This window comes from Cavia porcellus, unplaced genomic scaffold (assembly GCF_034190915.1).
Source record: "Cavia porcellus strain 051 isolate PalLab524CR breed Dunkin Hartley unplaced genomic scaffold, mCavPor4.1 scaffold_10, whole genome shotgun sequence".
NCBI classification, from domain to species: domain Eukaryota; kingdom Metazoa; phylum Chordata; class Mammalia; order Rodentia; family Caviidae; genus Cavia; species Cavia porcellus.
In genome coordinates, this window is record NW_026947493.1 from 45,118,406 (window position 1) to 45,137,977 (window position 19,572).

General features: G+C 35.0%; 1 protein-coding gene across 1 annotated transcript in view; it reads left to right on the forward strand.

Annotated features, from left to right (window-relative positions):
• The window catches only part of CUNH8orf34 (chromosome unknown C8orf34 homolog), a 403,828-nt gene that overhangs the window by 302,588 nt on the left and 81,668 nt on the right, over positions 1–19,572 (forward strand). The window contains 2 exon segments of the mRNA XM_063257427.1: positions 8,646–8,731; positions 15,584–15,660. Of these exon segments, the coding sequence (XP_063113497.1) occupies positions 8,646–8,731; positions 15,584–15,660 (163 nt within the window).

Genomic DNA, 19,572 nt, shown 5'->3' on the forward strand with positions numbered 1-19,572 from the left:
GTCTGACACCATGCTGTCCTCTCTCATTCCCTCGTTCGCTCCACTCTAAATCATTGGGCTCAAAAGACTGTTTTTCTTTTCTGTGTTTTCCCTTCTGCAATGCTCTATCCTTGGAGTCTAGATAGCTTACTCTAACTTCTAGTTTTGGCACAATACTGCCCTCAGTGGAAGCCTTCCCTGGAAACATGTGAAGCTGAGTACCCCTCTATTTCAGACCTTCCCTGTTCCCCACTTTTTTTCCCTTTCATGTTAACCTGATTTCTGATGTAGATGATTATGTAATCGGCTTGTTTGTTCATCTTCTCCAGGTAGTGTAAAATAGCTGTAGGATGGGAATTTGGTCAGCTTTGTTCACTTCTCTGTCCCCAGCTCCTGGAACAGTGCTGTTCCTTATAGAAACTCTCCCTAGACTCCCCCCATGTTGTATTTATGGATTATTGTAAGAGCTTCCCAAATGGTCTGGTACATGTCACCAAGCCAAGTAAGTATTACTTTTGTACAGTGTTTTAAAAAATCATATTAGACAGAAATCATACTAGAAACCTCCAAAGCTTCCTCCTACATCAAGTCTAATTCCTCTTGCTTGCTTTGCAAGATCCCATCTGGATTCATCTCATCAATCTGAGTCTATTGTTTATTCTTTGCTTTCAACATACTTCTTTCACTAAATCATTAGTCTGTTTTCACCATGCTTGGTATCTCTCTTTCCTTTTATTAACTATTTTCTCTATGGAGGCTTCTTTTTCCATCCCGAATCTGTTCTATTGTTTTGCTGCTCTTCTTCTGAATTATTTATTTTCTTTTTTTTTCTACCTGAAAAAAATTTAGGATTATTACAAACTCTGTTCAAGTACTAACTATCCCATTAAAGTTTCTCTAACTTTTTTCATTACTGCAAACTAAGCCCAGTGTCTTTGTACTGAGCTACATTACCAGTTTTATTTATTTGTTTCTTTGTTTATCCATTTATTTTTGAGACAGGGTCTTGCTAAGTTGCTAAAGTGTCCAGGCTGCAGTCTTCCTGCCTAGGCCCCCAGAGGCTTTGGATTACAGGTGTGTGCCACTACCCCCAATAAATATTCCCTTATTCAAGCATCTTTGTTTTATCACGTCCTTGGAGTTTCTCTGTGAGTTGGAAATGTAGATAAGGTATTCAATTAGTTATTGTTATTAAACACCAAGGATACATTTTGAAGAATATCTGCTCTTTACTTTCTTCCAGAAATTATCCATCCAACATAACACATGGTATGACAACATTCATAAAGATAACTGAGACTAGATTCTGAATGTCCTTTATATATATATATATATATATATATATATATATATATATATATATAGAGAGAGAGAGAGAGAGAGAGAGAGAGAGAGAGAGAGAGAGATTGAAACCAGGAATTCACACTGAGCTATACCCCAGACCTTTTTATTTTTTTTTATTCCGACATAAATTCTTATTAATTTCTTCAGGTAGGACTCAAACTTGCACCCTCCCACAGCCTGCTAGTGTGCAAGGATGCCTGGCGTGCCCCAGCCAGTGCCAGGTGATTTGCCGTTTGTGTTTTTAAAGAAAACGTATCTTTTTATGGTGGTCTTTGGATTTTTTTAAAAAGTAAAACACCCAAATAGCATGATTTATCTTCCTTACTTTCTCACTGCTTATACTATTTAAAACTTCCTCCTCAAAATAGCTGTTGATAGTTCAATGATCCTTTTTGACCCGTACTTGACTGATGCTTGACTTGTATTAGTTTTCAGTTTTCTTACATTTTTTCAGTGAAATAATGAGACTTAGTTATAGCCTAAAATATCAATTAAATGTTTAACCACCTTGAATTAGTTTGGTCTTTTTTTCCCCTGACTAATCTATCTTCTTAGACTATTCTTCAAGACACAAGGATTTTCCAGTAAAATTTATTCATTAAATATTTTTGACAATATACATGTGCCAGCTACAGTGGCAGGCTCTGTAATGGGCACAATAATCTGTGAATACATTTTTCCAGTGGTCTACTCACTATTAAGACTCAGCAGAAGGTCATTAATAATGCCTAAATTCTGAGATAGGATTTACTAATATTTATAGCAGCATTTCCTCTAGGTGGATCTTACAGGCTAGTATAAACCTGCTTTGAATTTATTTGTGTAAAGCTCCAATGCATTTACAGCCTCACCTTTATCAGCTCCACCTGGACCTCACTTCAGATATTCCCTGCCTCACCTGTTGAGTTGGAAACTACTTTGACGCATGTTTCTGGTTGTAGCAACAAGTTTTGTACAGGTGCAACCTTCAGCATGTCACATTATGCTGGTGCCTGTTACATCTTTTTTTCCTGGTCTGGGATAAGCAATGGAAATCATTCCATACTAATATGTGTGCAACTTGTATTGCCTGACATTTCAGAAATAGCATTTACTGCCCAAAAGTAACCCTTGGTCAGGAGCCTATGAATAAATGCTTTACCCTTTTAACCTTAAAGTAGATGTATTCCTTTAGGCTCCTTAGAAATTTTTATGGGATTGAGCCTCATCTACCTGCATAAAGTTCAACTCAACAATCTGCCATCGTGTTGGCTTTCTTACTTTCTTTTTCATCTCCATGTGCCACATCCTGCCTCTTGGATTATAGAACCATCTAAATATAAGCCTCTGTCTCATACCCTTATTAGTAAACCAGTATAAGAACTAATTAACCTTAAGAATATGCAGGATGTTTTTCAACATTCCTCAAGGGACTATAAGTATAACTGATTTGTAGTATTTTATGAAAAACTCCCCATATATAGGCTGGGTGACTTAAACTCCAAACTGAAATAATAACTGAAATACTTCACATATCTGTTCTGAAGATTACAAAGTTTGCCACTAAATCTAAGGTAGGCTTTAGGTACACAAAAATTTTGAAAAAAAAAATGTTTTCCTTTAAGACATAATATGTTGACAAACACAGACCTCTAAGTGAACAAGTAAAACACATCAAAATAAGAGTCATGGTAAAGATTTAAACAGGTTGTAAGACTTCCAGAAGAAACGCTTCTGAAAAACGGAAAAAATCTATAATAAAGATCTGAGAATGATCCACATTGTAGAAGAGGGGATGTAAATGGTGCCAGAGATAACAGTATAATGCTATAGAAGTTGAATAATAAAGTATCTCCCCAAGAGGATGAATTTGCAGACACAGGTAGGACTATTCAGCAGAGAGACTCAAATGATTTGTTAAGGAATCCATGTCACTGACGGATGATGAGAAACCAATAAAAATAGGAGCTCTTAAACTTTTTGAGTCAAGGATTATTTTGATAAATCGATTAAAAAATTTTTGGTTAATGATTATTATGTTTATAATGTATATAATTTTACATTCTTTCTGTGGAGTTGGTACCTGTATATAACATATTTTAATTCCTTTTTCATCCCCTTTCCTGACCTTCCCTGATCCACCCTCAATCTCTTGGTTTTGAGAAAGATCTATTTTCCTCTTTCCTATTGGTTATTTTTAATTTTCACTTTATTTATAATTTAAATTTCTCATCTAAGAGAAATCATGTGATATTTAAGCTTGCATGTCTTGTGTATTTCACTTAATGTTATGGTCTCAAGGTGCAAACTAGAAAAACAATCCTAAGTCCATATAGAACCAGAAGAGACATGGAATAGCAGAAACAATCCTGGGTAGTAAAAGCAAAATAGGAAGCATCACAATCTTGGATTTGAAATCATATTTATAGAGCTTCAGTAATAAAATCTGCATAGTGTTGGCACAAAAAACAGGTGTGTGGATCAGTGGGACAAAATAGAAGCTGAGGAAACAAACATTCAACTTTTTGATCTTTGACAAAAGGGCCAAAAACACACTGGGAAGATGAACTTTTTAATAAACTGTGTTAAAAAACAAAAACCCTGGTATGTCAGTGGCATAAAGCACCTGTCTGAAGTGCAAGGTTGTGAATTTGCTCTCTGGTAAAAACAAAACGAAACGAAACAAAACAAAACTGGATATCCACATGCAAAAGATTAAATCTAGACCCTTATCTCTCACTGTGTCCTAAACTAAATCAAAATGGTTTGAAGAACTAAATGTTAAAGCTGAAATACTTAATTTGCCTGAATATAAAATGGGTAGAACTTTTGAAGTTGCAGGCATAGGCAAGGACTTTCTGAACAAAACCCTTTTTGCATAGTAAGTAGTACTGGAGAACCAATAAACAGGATCATATTGAATTAATTCCTTCTGCACAGCAAAAGAAACAGTCAACAGAGGGAAAAGCAACCTATGGAATGGGGAAAAAAATTTCTGGGTATTCTCCAGACAGAGAACTAATAGTGAGAATATATAAAGAACTAAAAAAATTAGACTCCTCAACATTAAATAATCAATTATCAAATACATCACTCACTGGCTGTTAGACAACTGCAAATTAAAACAACACTGAGATTCCATCTTAATTCCAGAAAAAGTGGCCACCATCAAACAATGAGATAATAACAAATGCTGACAAGGCTACAGGGAAAAAGGAAACTGGTTAAAATTACCATTCTTTTCTCAAAAAGATCACAAACATTTAAAATTCTTTGTTCCGTTCATCATGAATTATGATTTCCCTAAGCCTGTCCATGGACCTATGAAGGCAACTCATGTTAAAATTCTTTATATGGGGCCAGGGATATATCATCCAAATGAGCTGTCCTGCAATAGGTTGAGTACACCAACCTAAGACTTCTATAGGTGATTAAAGCTATAGGGTGGATGAGATAATTCAAGGAGATGGTACAGAGTTAGAAAAGGCAGGCTCTGAAGAAAACTGATTAAAAAATAATACTTAAGGAAGCTCCAGAGAAATAAAAGCCTTTAAAGAAAACTGAGAAGAGACATATTCATAGGATGAATCAGTTATACAGAACAGAGAAGGGTCACAGAGAACAAGCAGTGGCAGCCTCAGGACTGAGTATTCATATGAGGTCAACCAAAAAGAAGTTGGCACAGGTTCCATTCCATATGGCAGTTAGCAGGCCTGGCAGTCTTGGCGTAAGCTGTTTCCCCAGAATAGAGGGGACACAAACCAGGTCAGACTAAGTCAAAGAGGGCATGAGAGTTTGGCTCAAAGAAGAATGTGCAAGAAAAGGCAGCAGCTAGATGCTTTAGTTAATTTTGAAACAGTGTGTATGTTGTGTGTGTTTCTGTCTAAGACTGAAAGAGAAATGAGTCTGTGCTGTGGGAAATGATACTGCAGTTAAAGAGGATGGACAGTGGAGGTGGGCACAATAGATGGAGTTCTTACAGGGAACTGACAGACTGGGATGCAAACTGCCAACCTAACGGATGTCTAAGCCTTTCATGGGGGCAAGGGCTTTCCTTCTCTGTGAATGCAGATCAGGCTGAGAATAATTATGGGAATATTGCTCAAGGGAGAGTCAAAGATCCTTATGCCTGTTTACAGTACAACTTTTTTTCCTTTGTGATTTAAGAGAAGTATTTTTTTAAACATCCTCCAAAAAAAAAAAAAAAAAAAAATCCAAGAAGCCCACTTTTAAAGTTGGAGGCCACCGATGAAGTTAATCAGTTCCAGAGTGTCAAAGTTTTCTTCAGTACTATTCAGCTGGACATAGGAACAAAAACAATGGTTAATGTGAGGCTGGGGTTTGGTTAAGCAGGCAGGACAGAAGAACAGAAGGCAAGGGAGCTGAGGGTACAGTGGACCCCAGTAACTAGGGAACAAAGGGAATCTGGGGAAGCCAGATACGTAGGAAAGTGCGACTGTGAATGACAACAAAATTACGTTTGCTTTTGAAAGTCATTGGATTTAAGGGTTTCAGACACGGAGCGGTTCTGTGCCATCTGTCCTTGGGAATATGAAGCTGAGGCAAGACTCCAGACTGAGAAAGTCTGTGAATTATGAGGTCAGCAAGTAGATACATATGAATACGAAAATGCTCAGCATCATGAGGATACCTTGAGGGAGGAGAAAACTCGGGCAGAGAGAAGAAAGGTTCACATATATGATCCTGCATCATCTATGTTTGAGAGGTGTCTTAGTTACTTTTTATTCTCATTGCTGAGACAAAATATCTATGCCCGAAGTTAGGGAAGGAAAGGTCTATTTCTTATAGTTGTTGGAGGTTTCAGTCCATACTAAGCTGACTCCAAGTGACAGGATAATACTGCTGGGCCGCCATTCTCGGCTGTCTGCAAACAACAAGTCAAGGGCGAGAGACATGCCTTCTTCCTGCTGTTACATCATATCCTGGCTCCACCTCTAGGCGGTGTAGCACTCACACCACCAATCCGAGCACTAGACAACAAACCAATCACAAATGCTAGATTTGGTCCAGTCCATAATTGCATGAGGCTTAGGGGCCACTGACCTAAACCATGATAAGAGGTTAAGCAGCTTCCTTTACAGATGTGGTACTGTAATATCTTTTTGCTTCTTCTTTTTGGTATTGGGTATAGGACCTGTGGTCTTGTTCAAGTTTAGCATGTGCTCTGCCATTGAGCTGCAACATCAATACTGGTTGTGTAATGTGCTTGGAGGAGAATGCAATTTCAATATGAAAAAAGAAGCAGGAGGCATCCTGTTTAGCAGTTAAAAAATAAGGAGATTTGTTAACTATAACAAAGTGCCTTAGAAAGTAGAGAGAAAAGGTTTGGGAATATGAATAAAATTCTTGTGGCAAGAAATAAAAACATTTCCAAAAAACCATTGAACTTTTAAAGCCTGCATTTTCCGGACTTGCCCAGAAGGCCTTGTTTGCACAGCACCCATTAACCTCTTCCAGAACTAGTGTGTATGGATTGCAGTTTAGGACACATTGGAACGTGCTCGAGGAGAAGAGTCCACAGTGGAACTTGCGCAAAGTCACAGTAAGCACAGCTCTCCAGGTATCTGGAGAACAGAGTTTCAACAAAAATGAACCAGCTTCAAGGCCGCCCAATTCCTTGAGTTTTTGTCCATGACCATTTGTCTTTCTACGCAGCCACACGTAGAAAGCTCTGTGAAATAGAAGACAGTTATAATTTCCTTGAAGCTCTACATTTATTAGTAAAAGCTAACTAAATATTTTGTTCTATCAGTGCTTGAAGCGAGAAAAAAAAACTCTTATCATTTTAAATGTCTCTCTTCTATGTTTGTTTTGTTGAGAATTTATTTTTTCTTTTAGGTTTTTGACCTGATGTTAAATACTCAAATGTGTTGATGCTTTTATGAATTTTTAATAGTAGCTATTACTTCCACCTTCCAATAATTCATTTACCTATTTACTTTTTCTTTATTAATATTGATACAATGGTCCCAAACTAAGAGAGGTAAAAGAAGCTATTTCAAATTGATTATTATAGTATTTTTCTTAATTACTGGAGATTTAAAATGTAAGAATAGTAGCAAAGAGTTGAAAAATATTATCTAATTCATTTAAAGATTTTTTTGTCAAAGTAAAAATTTCAAAAGTTACTTAAGGTATAAAGTACATATGTAGCTAAAAATATTACAATTATTAAATATTCCCTTTAAGAATTATATAATTACCTTAAACAAGAAATACAGTATTATATATACAAAGTAATATGTAGTACAGATGTATCTAGAAATGTAAGAATTTAATATTATAAAATATTATGAGTACAATTTTCCATATTTATAATTATATAACAGGCAAAGAGAAGGATATATATATATATATATATATATATATATTTGCTTAAGTTTACACAAGATAAAAGTAAAATACTACACCATTCCACTGTAGTATATAAAAGCAAAGTTATAAAATAACTGTGAAGTATAACATTTGCTTGTGTTATAGTTATGAATCATACTTGTATTTTTAAGAAAATTTAATGTTATATGTCATCTATTTATTACTACTTTCCTAGTAACAAATTGTCATCACCTCAGTACAAGAAAAAAAGAATAAGGACACTCTTAGAAACTCTGAACTGATTGTACTGTCCTCCAGTATTAGTGGGGCTGCCTTGATTTAGAACAGAATCCCAAAATGTATTGCTGAGCTCTGCTTTCCTTTGATAATGACATTTCAGAATGTAATATAAACCCAGAGTCGTATTGGGCATTGCCAGCTCACTTTTCTCACTACAGAGATGAAGATACAGATGCTCAGAAATAGACTGTCATGAAAAGACCACGAGGAAAACTCAGGGTCGAAGAGAACTCCAGGAAGCCACACAGTGAAATCAGAGACTTTACTTCTCCAGTTACCTGCAACTCTTCAGTGTCAGATTGGTTGATTTGGAAAACAATGTTTGATAAACCTTTATGTAACACTGAGAGTCATCTCATGTCTCCTGGACTCAGGACTTAGTTTAACACACTGTGTTGGACTTTTTTTTTTTTTCCTCTCCAGTCAGTCTACTTTTGTAGTTCGAAAAAAAAACATTTGCTTTAGCTGTTTGTTCAGTTAGGTGAAGAAGTAAAACAGATCAAACTGAAACCAGTCTTGCCACGTACATACAAGGAAATAAAACCCTATAGTAGGATGACTTGATACACTTTTATTTATTTCTACTTTGAAGAAACAAGTCTGATTTAAGGGTTTTGAAGTTCATGGTCTTATTCCCCATATTGTGTAGGTCATGTTTCATAATTTAACATTATTAGAAATTTCAATGATTGTTTTTAATTATATAGACTTCAAGGAGACAACCTGGCAGAAAGGACCGAAGGGACATTGCCCGTACTTCATTCTCCAGATGACATAATTCCAGATTCATTGGGTAAGTTTTCAACCCAACAATATTTATTATAGTTTTAGTTCAAGTTTAATGATTTGAATGCAAGAGTGAAATCACACTAAACATTTTCCGTTCACAAGTTCTCTGTAGCTAGTCACGTGCTCACCATCAACACACTTCTTTGGACTGTGTGCTGGGAGGTGAAGAGCAAGGGAGAGAAAAAGCAGGAAATGCAGACTGAGGACCAGCAACTGTATGTTGGTTGCTCTCAGAATTCTGTCACTAATTTCAAGTTGTTCTTAGAACTTTACCTGTTTATAGCAAATGAAACTTGGTATCTGTCCCTTGACATTTGAATAGCTTCGACTTCCATTCTCAGATCACTGATCCATTCCATATTCTCAGGGGACAATGTCAATACCATACTGGAAAATATCGTATACCTTCTCTTCCATCCTTGTGTTTGTTTGGCATTGAATTATGGCTACTTCAGAATTTCCCCAGTCAGATTTTTCACTTTTCCTGATAGTGCACGGTCTATGCTTTTCTACTCTTTCACCATCTAGTGTAACAACCTACGTTCCCCATCTTTGCACTCTCCCCAGTTCACTTTTTCTTTACTATTTTTCTATAGATAAAGCTCTTTAGTACATACCCATTTTCCATATGGGGAAATGGAAACTTCATAACTTATGATGTTAATGTCAGAGCACTTCAGAATGCTTCCTCAATAAGTAAACAATTGCATGTAATGCAGCTCTAGGGACACCTAAGATACATCACTTCTTTAGTCAGTGTCCTAGCAGGATGCTTAGTACCTCTAATAAGGATAAAAGGAAAACTAAATATTTTACCTAAACCTGGATACAGAAGGACATCCTAAACAAGTCACAAAAGGTCCTAACCATTAGGGCTACAACAAAGCAGCATTATACTGTACACTTCAAAGAGCTTGTATAAGGGGTTTTGAATGTTTTTTACCATAAAGAAATGGCAAGTGAGGAGGTAGATATGTATAACCTGAGGTTAATATGACATGATATATACATACATTGAAATATCCAATTGAAACTTATTAATACATAGAATTTTTGTTTAATAATTTAAAATAAATTTAATTTAAAATTTAAACCTATTTTTATAAAAGAAAAGTAAAAACTCAACTAGAGAAAATTAAAAATTCTTGCACCTCAAACTATGCGTGAGACAAAAATTGGAAAATATAAAAAATTAATATTCAAAATAGCAAAATACAATTTAATAAATCCATGGAAAATAAAAGACAAATATAAATAGATATTTAATAGAATAGAAAATAATAAATATAATAAACATGATATGTTTCATAATGAGAGAAAGACAGATTCAGATCACGGTAAGATTCTGGTTTGTGACTGTTTGTTTGGCATTAATTAAGAAAGCTGGCAAAAATACATGATAGTGAAAACACAAGTGAAAGAAAACTCATACACTACTTACAGGATATAAATAATTCTGGAAAAGTTTTCCATTCTGTTAAATCTTGAGCATTTACGAGGTGTGATCAAACTGATGAATATTAAAATAAAAATTATTACAGTAAAAGACACTGACCTTTCCCCTATGAGTACTAGCTTTTGCTTTAATCGTGCTTGTCCCGTTGTTCTTTCTGCTTTCTGAAGCAACTCTAGAAGTCTGGTTTTATGAGTATCTTTGTAAGGTGTGATTAAAAGTACAGTGAATACTGCTTACAGTGCCATCTAATGGAAACTCAGGCCCATAAAACCAGTATAGTGTGTCCTCATTCACCTTTTTCACTGGACCTGGGACTGAGGAAATTCTACTCTTCAAAGTCAAATGACCAGAAAACGTAAAAGTTGTTACTCAATTGAAGACCTCAGAGAAGCCGGCATAGTGCAGCTAAAGGCATGAAAGACTTCCAAAACTGCTTCAGAAAGTGGTAAGGACTATAAGTATACTCAAAGCGAGGGGAGAATATTTATAGGGTGATTAATTTATTCCTCTAACCACTGAATATTTTTGTTTTATTTTCATAATGTCTGCTGACTCTAACTAGCTTGTTAAATTAGTGTCTTAGCATTATATTTGCACTGCATTTGGCAGTCTATTTAACTTAGTAACTTTTGATATGTAAACTTTCAAATATTCTGACAGTACTTCACAGTTGTCTATTTCTGCTAATTTCAATGGAAATTACCATGTTCCAGATATAATCAATTATGGTACCAACAGCTAACAAGAATTTAACCCAAACAAGCACAGAACAGAATGTAAATCATAAAAAATTCCTAATACCTTCTGTTTTTTTGTTTTGGTATTGAATATCAAACTCATGACCTTGCACCTACCGGGAAAGAGCTTGAGCCACTGAGCTAAATCCCCAGCCCTTAATACCTTCTGTTATTACCACCTGCTTATTTTTATTTAAAAAAAAAACACTATTGTAAATGTGTTAAGTAAATTCTATAAGAAAAATGTCATGGAAAATTCCATTAAATGTATTTTGAAATCACTTATTAGGGTGCCTAGCATACAGTATTTGTTGAATAAATAAATACACAAAAGTACAAGTAAATGTTTGAATGAGTGGATTAATATACATCCACATGAATAATTGAGCAGTAAGACAAAACCTCTTTAAAATCATTAGCCATGGTACTCGCTGATAGGAACTTGTGTCTTAGTTACTTTTTCGTTGCTAGGACAAAATATTTGACACTTGGAAGTTAGCAAAGAAAGAGTTTATTTTAGCTCACAGTTTGTGGAGGTTTTAGTCCATAACTGGCTGGCTCCAAGCCAGGGTCGCATGTAGAGCAGAAAGAGTTCATGATGGAGCAGACAGGAAGCAGTGGACTTTTGTTTCCATTTTTATTCTATACAGATTACAAGGTTACTGGTTGGTACTCCCCACACTTCAGGGTGGGTCTTCTCTCTTCAGTAAATCCATCATCCCCATCCAGCACTATGCTAAAGCTGTCTAAAAGGGCTAATCCCTGTCTCACACACGTGATCCAGTCACTCTAAAAAGCCACACCTAGTAGCACAGAAATCTTTGGTGGCGGCAACTAGATATAAATAATACCTAACATTCTGCTTCTGGTCTTCAAGAGACTTATGAACATCCCTTTATGAAAAATGCTTTTAGTTCATCCCTAAGAGGTTGCTGAAGTGCTAAGTGTTTCAGTATCACAGAAAAGTCCAAATCCAAATTCTTCTCTGAGATTTAAGGCAAACTCTTAGTTGTAAACACCTGAAAAATGAAAAAGTTAAGTGCTTCCCATGGCAAAAGTGAAATATTTCTATTCCAAAAGGTATAAATAAGGGGGTAGAAAGAAATGGGACAAAAGAAAGACCAAAATCTAGCAGGGACAACATTAATTCTGTAGTTCTGTATCCAGCACCAGGGGCAATCTGTGGCAGGACAGGAGCTCCAAAGAGTGAGTAAAATGTTCCACCCCTAAAGCACTTCCAGCGGTTGGAGACCTAATGGCTTCTCTTAGGCTAGCTTTGCTTATACCTTGTGGCATCCCTCTGAAAATCCACATTCCTGGCTTCTCCATCCTCCTGGGTTCTCGGCGTGACCTTTGACATCACACTCACAGCTTTATACACTGCTCTAGAGGTCACACTGCCTGCCCTCCCTAGCCTTCTTCTAAATCTAGGTAGATATTTTCCTGATCCCACAACTTACATTCTGCATTTGCCTAAAACCGGTACTATGCAGATAATACCAAGGTCTGCTGCCAGATGGAGCAGTAGCCAGGTTTTTGGTGTGGGTGTTGAGTACTTGGATTGCTAAACTTAATAAACTCAAAAGAACAAAATCCCCAGGCCACCACTATTCTGGAATGTGATACCCTGGGGCTCTCTTCTCAAAGCAAAATCTTTCACCTTTGCAATGTTGAGGCTGAAAAGATGAATCTTTCTGGATCTTATGATACCTTCAGGCCATTTTTTCTGTTGTACTGTTCCAAATTGCTCATCTTTTTAGCGCTTACCTCTTCAGCAACAAAGTTCTCTCCTCTCCTCTACCTTTGCAGCAACAACTTTACCAGAGTTTCTTTTCCGGCCACCCTTAAAAGTTTTAAAATCATTCTGCTGGTCCATTTGCTCTTGATTCTTGAGATACAACTCACTACACAGTAGATTTGCTTGTAATTTCTTCCACTAGATTAATTAGTCTGCTGCTCCTAGTCTCTGTATCCTGTAGAGTCTCTGGACATCGGTGAAATGTACATAACTTTCCCATCACGGTATAATACACATGTCATGGAGTCCAGCTGCCAATACAGTCCTTGTTTCAACTCAAATTTCTTGAGCCTGGTCTTCATTAGCTGCACTTCTAACATCATTCTGGTCTTCTGAGCTCTGACCAAAATCTCTCACTGAGCTCAGCTCACGGCATTCTGTGGCTGCTTCTCCAGCTGGCATTGCCAAACCTTCCCAGTTCTTCCCAAAGCCAGTTCCAATAGCTTCTGAACCACATTGTTAGTGTCACAGCAATGACTCCTCGTTTAGGACCAAAATTTCTCTTACTTACTTTCTTGTTACTGGCACAGAATGTCGAACACCCACAAGTTAATAGCGGGAAGGTTTATTTTAGCTCATGGCTTACAGAGGTTTCAGTCTGTAGTCAGCTGGCTGGAAGGTAGGGTGGTGTAGTAGAGGAGTAAGTTCATGGTGGGTTTAGCAAAAAGCAGCATGACTTCTTTCTTTCCTTTTTATTTTCCCATCCAGGCTACAATGCTACAGATTGGTACCTCCCACACCCAAAGCAGGTTACCCTTCTTCAGTAAATCTGCCAGCCACACCTAGAATTATGCTAAACCAATCAGTGGACTAAGCCAATGTCACACACTCAGGATCCAGCCATTCTCTAAAGGCTACCATGTTTCCCCACAAGTCAGACCTATCTAGAAAATAAGTGCTGGTCACAACCATAGTGATGGCCAGTGTCATGCAGAACACTGTGTCTCACTATTCTCTTGCTTGCTAGGTATTCCGTACTAGCAGGTAAGAAAAGGGGTTTGGGTTGGCACTTTTGATCTCTAGGTTTCAAGGCTGACTTATTTTCTTGTTAGGTCTTATTTTGAAGGAAGCATGCTATAAGCGCGTGAAGCTTTAGGGAAACATCTAGATACAAGTCATACCACCTTGTGAACACACTATAGTATTTTTAAGTTTTAGAAATCATCAGATTTACAAGTGTGTGGATTTTCCCTTTCTAAACATGTTATTTTGTAATGCAGAATAGAACATTTTAATATTATCTATCTGTTAAATCAGTGTTACCCAAGAATTTCAACATATAAAACAGAAAACAATGAGTGAATTCTAAAATTCCAATAGTATTTAGTCACAGCTCTGTATGATATAAGCCTCTGAGGATAGAAATTAAGCACAATTTATCTCCTAATTTAAAGTATATCATCAACTCTTACAACTTGGTTTTACTGGATAAGGATTCAACAATTCTTTGCAAATGATTACTATGTTTCAACTTGGAGAATTCTCATTATGTATCCGGATTTTATCAACTAAAATTTGTTTCTTTTAAATGCCCTTACATTTAGAAGAATGGCAGATTAAAAATTATCTACAATTTGAGAATGCAGGCTTTTATCAAATTCAGTTTTATAGTAGCAGGCATTCTGTATTCTAAAACAAAATCTACATTTTTTATATCTACATGAACTATGTTCTCTGCGATTTTGTAACTTTTCTACTTGAATATAAAATTCTGAATCCTCTGAGATAAAGCAAGCTGTGGTTTTTAAAAGTTATGATTATAGATTTATGCCAAATTTTCCATCGTCTCCCTGTGCCTTGGTGGCCATTAAGAACTAGAAGGATTTAATGCTCTAATTATCCTCCCAGAGGACACATTTCATGGAAAAGAAAAATCTGTCTCCATTTGCCCATGAATCTAAGGGAAATTCTTCCTTATGAGTTCATAAGGATCTCTGAATAGTAATAAATAAATCAATTTTTAAGTCTAGTAGAAATATCTTTTTCTAGTTTCTTCTGCTACTTGGCACCAAAATAAATAAAAATGTTGTAGAATTCTTGTTGTCTCTAAATTATGAAATGTTTTCTTTAGACCTCTTTATGTTCCAAATTTTCTTTAAAATTATTATTTAACACAATATATTTAAAAAGGAAAAACATAAAATATCTTTCTCTATACTGGCTTTCTATTTCAATACAAGGAGTTAAAATTCAACTTAGGAAAGTTGATAGTATTTGTTATGGATTAATCATAGATACTCCATATATCTATCCTTTTAGACTTCTTTATAGCTCCATAAACCCAAAGTGCTATAATTAATTGAATTCAGCAGACATATGGAAAGGGTCATCATCATTTCCCATATTTGAAAATCACCACTCACCCTCCATCCCTTCATTTAGGCTAAATAATCACCACTTATTGTTCAATACTTTAAATGATAAACCTGTCACCATTTATTAATAGGCATCATTTTCTGAACTCTACTTACAATTTTTATCTTATTTAAAAGAGAAAACACAAAATGATAATTACATTGTATAGCCTTTAAAATGTAGACAGTTGATGGATAAAGCAATAATCAAATGAATTTACAAAACTTAGGAATATTAGAGCTGATACTGTAGCTTGTGATAGAGCACTTAGCATGTGTGAGGCTCCAGATTCAATTTTGATCACTGTAAAGAAAAATAAAATACTACTACTTATCATTTTCATAAACTATCTTTAAGCTAAATAAATGTTATTGTACACTCTTAATTCAGAACATCTGATTTTTCAAACATTAGTTCAGTCACTTTAATGTTCATCAATGTGTTTATGTATCACAAAATTAATAAACAATAATGAAGATATACTTTATTCTTTTCTGAAAATTTAAATAGATTCTTTACCTGGAACTGAAGAAGCACTGATGGAAGAGATTGAAGATTTTGAGAAAGCATCTAAATTAACAGCACCTGTAAGAATATTTATTTATTTATTCTTAAATTTCTAAAATAATGTATACCACTAATGGAAAAATATAGAAGGAGTATAAAGTAACATTCTTTAAGTAAAACAATAGTTTTAAATGTGTATACAGTATTCTCTGTACCGTTATAGACTGCTTGCATCAGTAGTAAGCCACGATATTACATGTATATCACAAGTCTATATTAAAGTCTGTCTGCAATTGCAAAGACTTGACTCAGATAGGAAAGTTAAATTCTGGTATGATTAACACTTACTTGTGCATATGAACATTTTCAAAGGTTATTAGTTAGTATCTTAAAGCTCTCATATATACAAAAAAGACGTCATGAGATTAACACAATTTGCCTTTGGCCTCGATTTCAAGAGGTGCTCAAAGTGGTGACCAATAGCTTCCAGCCCTTTATTAGTATGGTGAACTGCTTAGTTAACCTTGGCTACTGAGATTCCTCCACATGCATTTTCAATTTCTTCTCTAAAAGCCAGCAGTATTGTACATTACGAGGGTAACACTACTTGTTGAAAAACCATCACACTATTTTTCTTTTGCTCAAACTGTGTACATTATTTCGGCAGACTCTGTATATATTATATATGTTTTGCTTATCCTAAAAATTTACATAGTGTTTACACATACTTCTTTTAGTTGTAAAGTCCATTAGATTTATGATTTTTAGGAAATTCAAATTTAAAAGAATAAATGCAGAAAAACTGAAACCTCTATATAAATTCTAAATGCAACACCTATTAAAGATTCTGAGTCCTCTAAAACATATGCTAATGGAATCCTGCATTATCTTAAGTATAATATTTAAACTGTATTCACATAGTATTTCCACGTTCTCTGTGTTAGTTTACCTGGGTTGCCATAACAAAGTCCATGGTACAGAAGTACATTTCTCGCAGTTCTAGAGGCAGACGTGTTGGCAAGGTTGATTGGCCTTGCATGTGGCTGTCTTTTCCCTGAATCTCCACAGCTTCTTCAGTTTCTAAATAATGTGTGTTAATCTCTTTATGAGCAATGATACATCCCCTGTTATCGCCAGCGGTACTGAATTTGGGACCAGTTAATAATATCATTTAACTTACTAGCTTTTTAAAGATCCTATCTTCAAACACATTCTGGGGCTAGGAATTCATTACATGAGTTTTAGTTGAAAGGAATTCAGGTCATATCACTCTGTGATGAGGTTACTTACTTGAAACACCATTTGGGTTGCAAGGTTTTATTAAGGACACCCTCTTTTTTATTGGATTTCAAAGTGAAATTGATTGAAAAATTACTGATGAAATTAGTGTATCTTTCTCATATGTTGCTTTCTCATTGTAGTGTCTCTTCATTTTTGTTCATAGTACTTTACAACTCTGCCATGCTGTGTGATTTCTTTGTTTGTTGAGTATGTTGCCTGTCTCCTTCTAGTATAAAATCAAGTCTGTGAGGGCAAGAATTTGTGTCCATTGTTTTTTTACTTAGAAATGTATCCTTAGGGTCCAGGGGATTTAGTTCAGTCACGTAAGAACCTACCCAGCAAGTGTGAGGTAGTGAGTTTGAACCCCAGTACCAAAACAAAAAACAAAAACAAAAACAAAAACAAAAAAAAAAACAAAAAAAAAAAAGAAAAGAAAAGAAAAAAATAAATGTATCCTTAAAGGTGCACCTACACATATTAGTCTCATTATACATATCTGTTGAGTGAATAATATAGCTTAGTAATAATTCCTTACCATAAAATTAAGCATATTATGTTTTCCCTTACTATACGCTTAGCAGAACCTTAGAAATAGGAACACGGAGACCAGTTAGCTCGGCATCTCTCCTCCCTTACCTTACCTCCCTTACCTAGAAATCCAAGTTGCTATCACACTTAATCTAGAGCAAGGAAATCTGTTTCATAAGGAAAAAAACAGCTCAAAGCTCAGTGACCAGACCAAAGTCTCCAAACTAAAGGAGCAAAGAGATCAGAATTGACCACTAATCAATTTTCTTTCTGCTGCATATTTTGAATATTTCTTATGTGGATTTCTTGGTTTTTTACTCTTAAGAAGCAGTTTGCTTCTAATTGGTAGGTATTTTTTTTTTCCCCTCACAGCTGCTTGTAGCCATTAGCCCTAGTTTTGCTCCTGGAATGACAGTTTAAATCTAAATCCGCTTTCATTTTAACTGATTTTCAAATATTAGGAGCTGTCAGCATGTCTCATCTGAGACTTAAATTTTTCACTCAGTACTCAATTCATTCCTTCAACTAATTTCTCTGAATGTATCTTTGTTTGCCAAATCCCATATAAAATATGAATTATGAAACAGTCAAATCCACAGTTCCAAATAATGTTCCATTTCTGAGAGTACAATGGAGTATATGCTGACACAGATGTTATTTTTGGATTATTACCTAGGGTTGCATTAACTTTTTTGAAGAAACATTCTGGCATTTATAAACTTTAATATGTGTCCATAATCTCTTGGTGATAAATGCACTTTGTCATTAAGGCCTGTCATTCATTACAGTTTTGCAAAGGTTTGTTTTATCAGCTGTGAATTCCAGCAAAGTTCATATTTGTTCCTCATGTCTAAAAGATACTAGTTAGATGTGTTTTCTAATTATTTACGGAAATCAAGATACATCCTGCCCATCACATTTAGTTTGCTTAATAATACCTGATAATCCAAAGGGGGAAGAGAGTTAGTTTTATTTGATCAAACCTTTTGTGAATGATTTCAAATTAGCTCTTAGCAATTTTGCTTTCTTTGCACAGTGCTCACATAATATTTTCTCAGTGCAATTTTTTTTCACAGGTCAGTTTTATTCATTTTAACTTATTTTTTAAAGTTTGAATTCTTGAAAATTCTTCAGTTCCAATTAATGTAAATTACACACATATCTATTTGTCAGTAAGTGTTTAAAAATAGCATAGATAAAATAAATGATTTCAGGCCCCTCAAATTGGCTGTTTCTAGATGTGAGATGCTTTCAGTATGAGGAAATTATAGATTTCAAAAGTTAATTATTCTACAGTAATGAAATTTTAGATTCCCTAAATATTCCTTAAAAATATTTCTGTAATAATTTAGGAATAGTAGTTTAGTAAATCAAGAGAAAAAAAGTCACTTTAAGAATTAATGGAGAATTGGAACACAAAAATTTTTTTTTGATTATAGTAAGAAACAAAATATTTCAAAGCAAACTTTGAATCATATCTGCAAAAATATAAACACTCCCCCAATTCTGAAAATGATTTAAGAGAGTTCCAACATATGCTGTTTCTATTTGCTAACATTTCCTACTGGATATTTTGCATTAATATGTTGGTAACAGACTCTTGAAAACTATTTTTCCCTTTAATTTTAATCTGTGCTTGGAAGATTTCTTAAATGTTTTGTGACTATTGCAGTGAGGTTAAGGTGATGTTTAGACTTAGGTTTTACCTTTCCCCAAATAAGCAAGTCATTCTATAAAGTTTCCTCACTTATTTTTTCTTTATATTCTGATTTGTCTTAGCATACATACAAACCATGTAGAATAAAACTGAATTTGTCTGGGATTGGAGATTTAGCTCAGAGGCACAAGTGCCTGCAAGCTTGCAAGTCCCTGGTTATCAGTTTGATCCCCAGTACCAAAAAAAAAAAAAAAAAAAAAAAAAAAAAAAAACCCAAAACGAATTTATCAAGGAGATTCATTTATTAAAAATGAATTGACAGCGGCTGGGGATTTAGCTCAGTGGCATAAGAACCTGCCCTGCAAGCAGGCGGTCGTGAGTTCGATTCCTGGTACCAATAAAAAAAAAAATGAATTGACAAAAATAAAATTTTGAGAGAAATACCAAGCAATAGGTGATGATAATGGCTGTTTAGTTTCATAAATACAATAACCATTATTTTATAAGGGTGATTGATGAAGCGAAC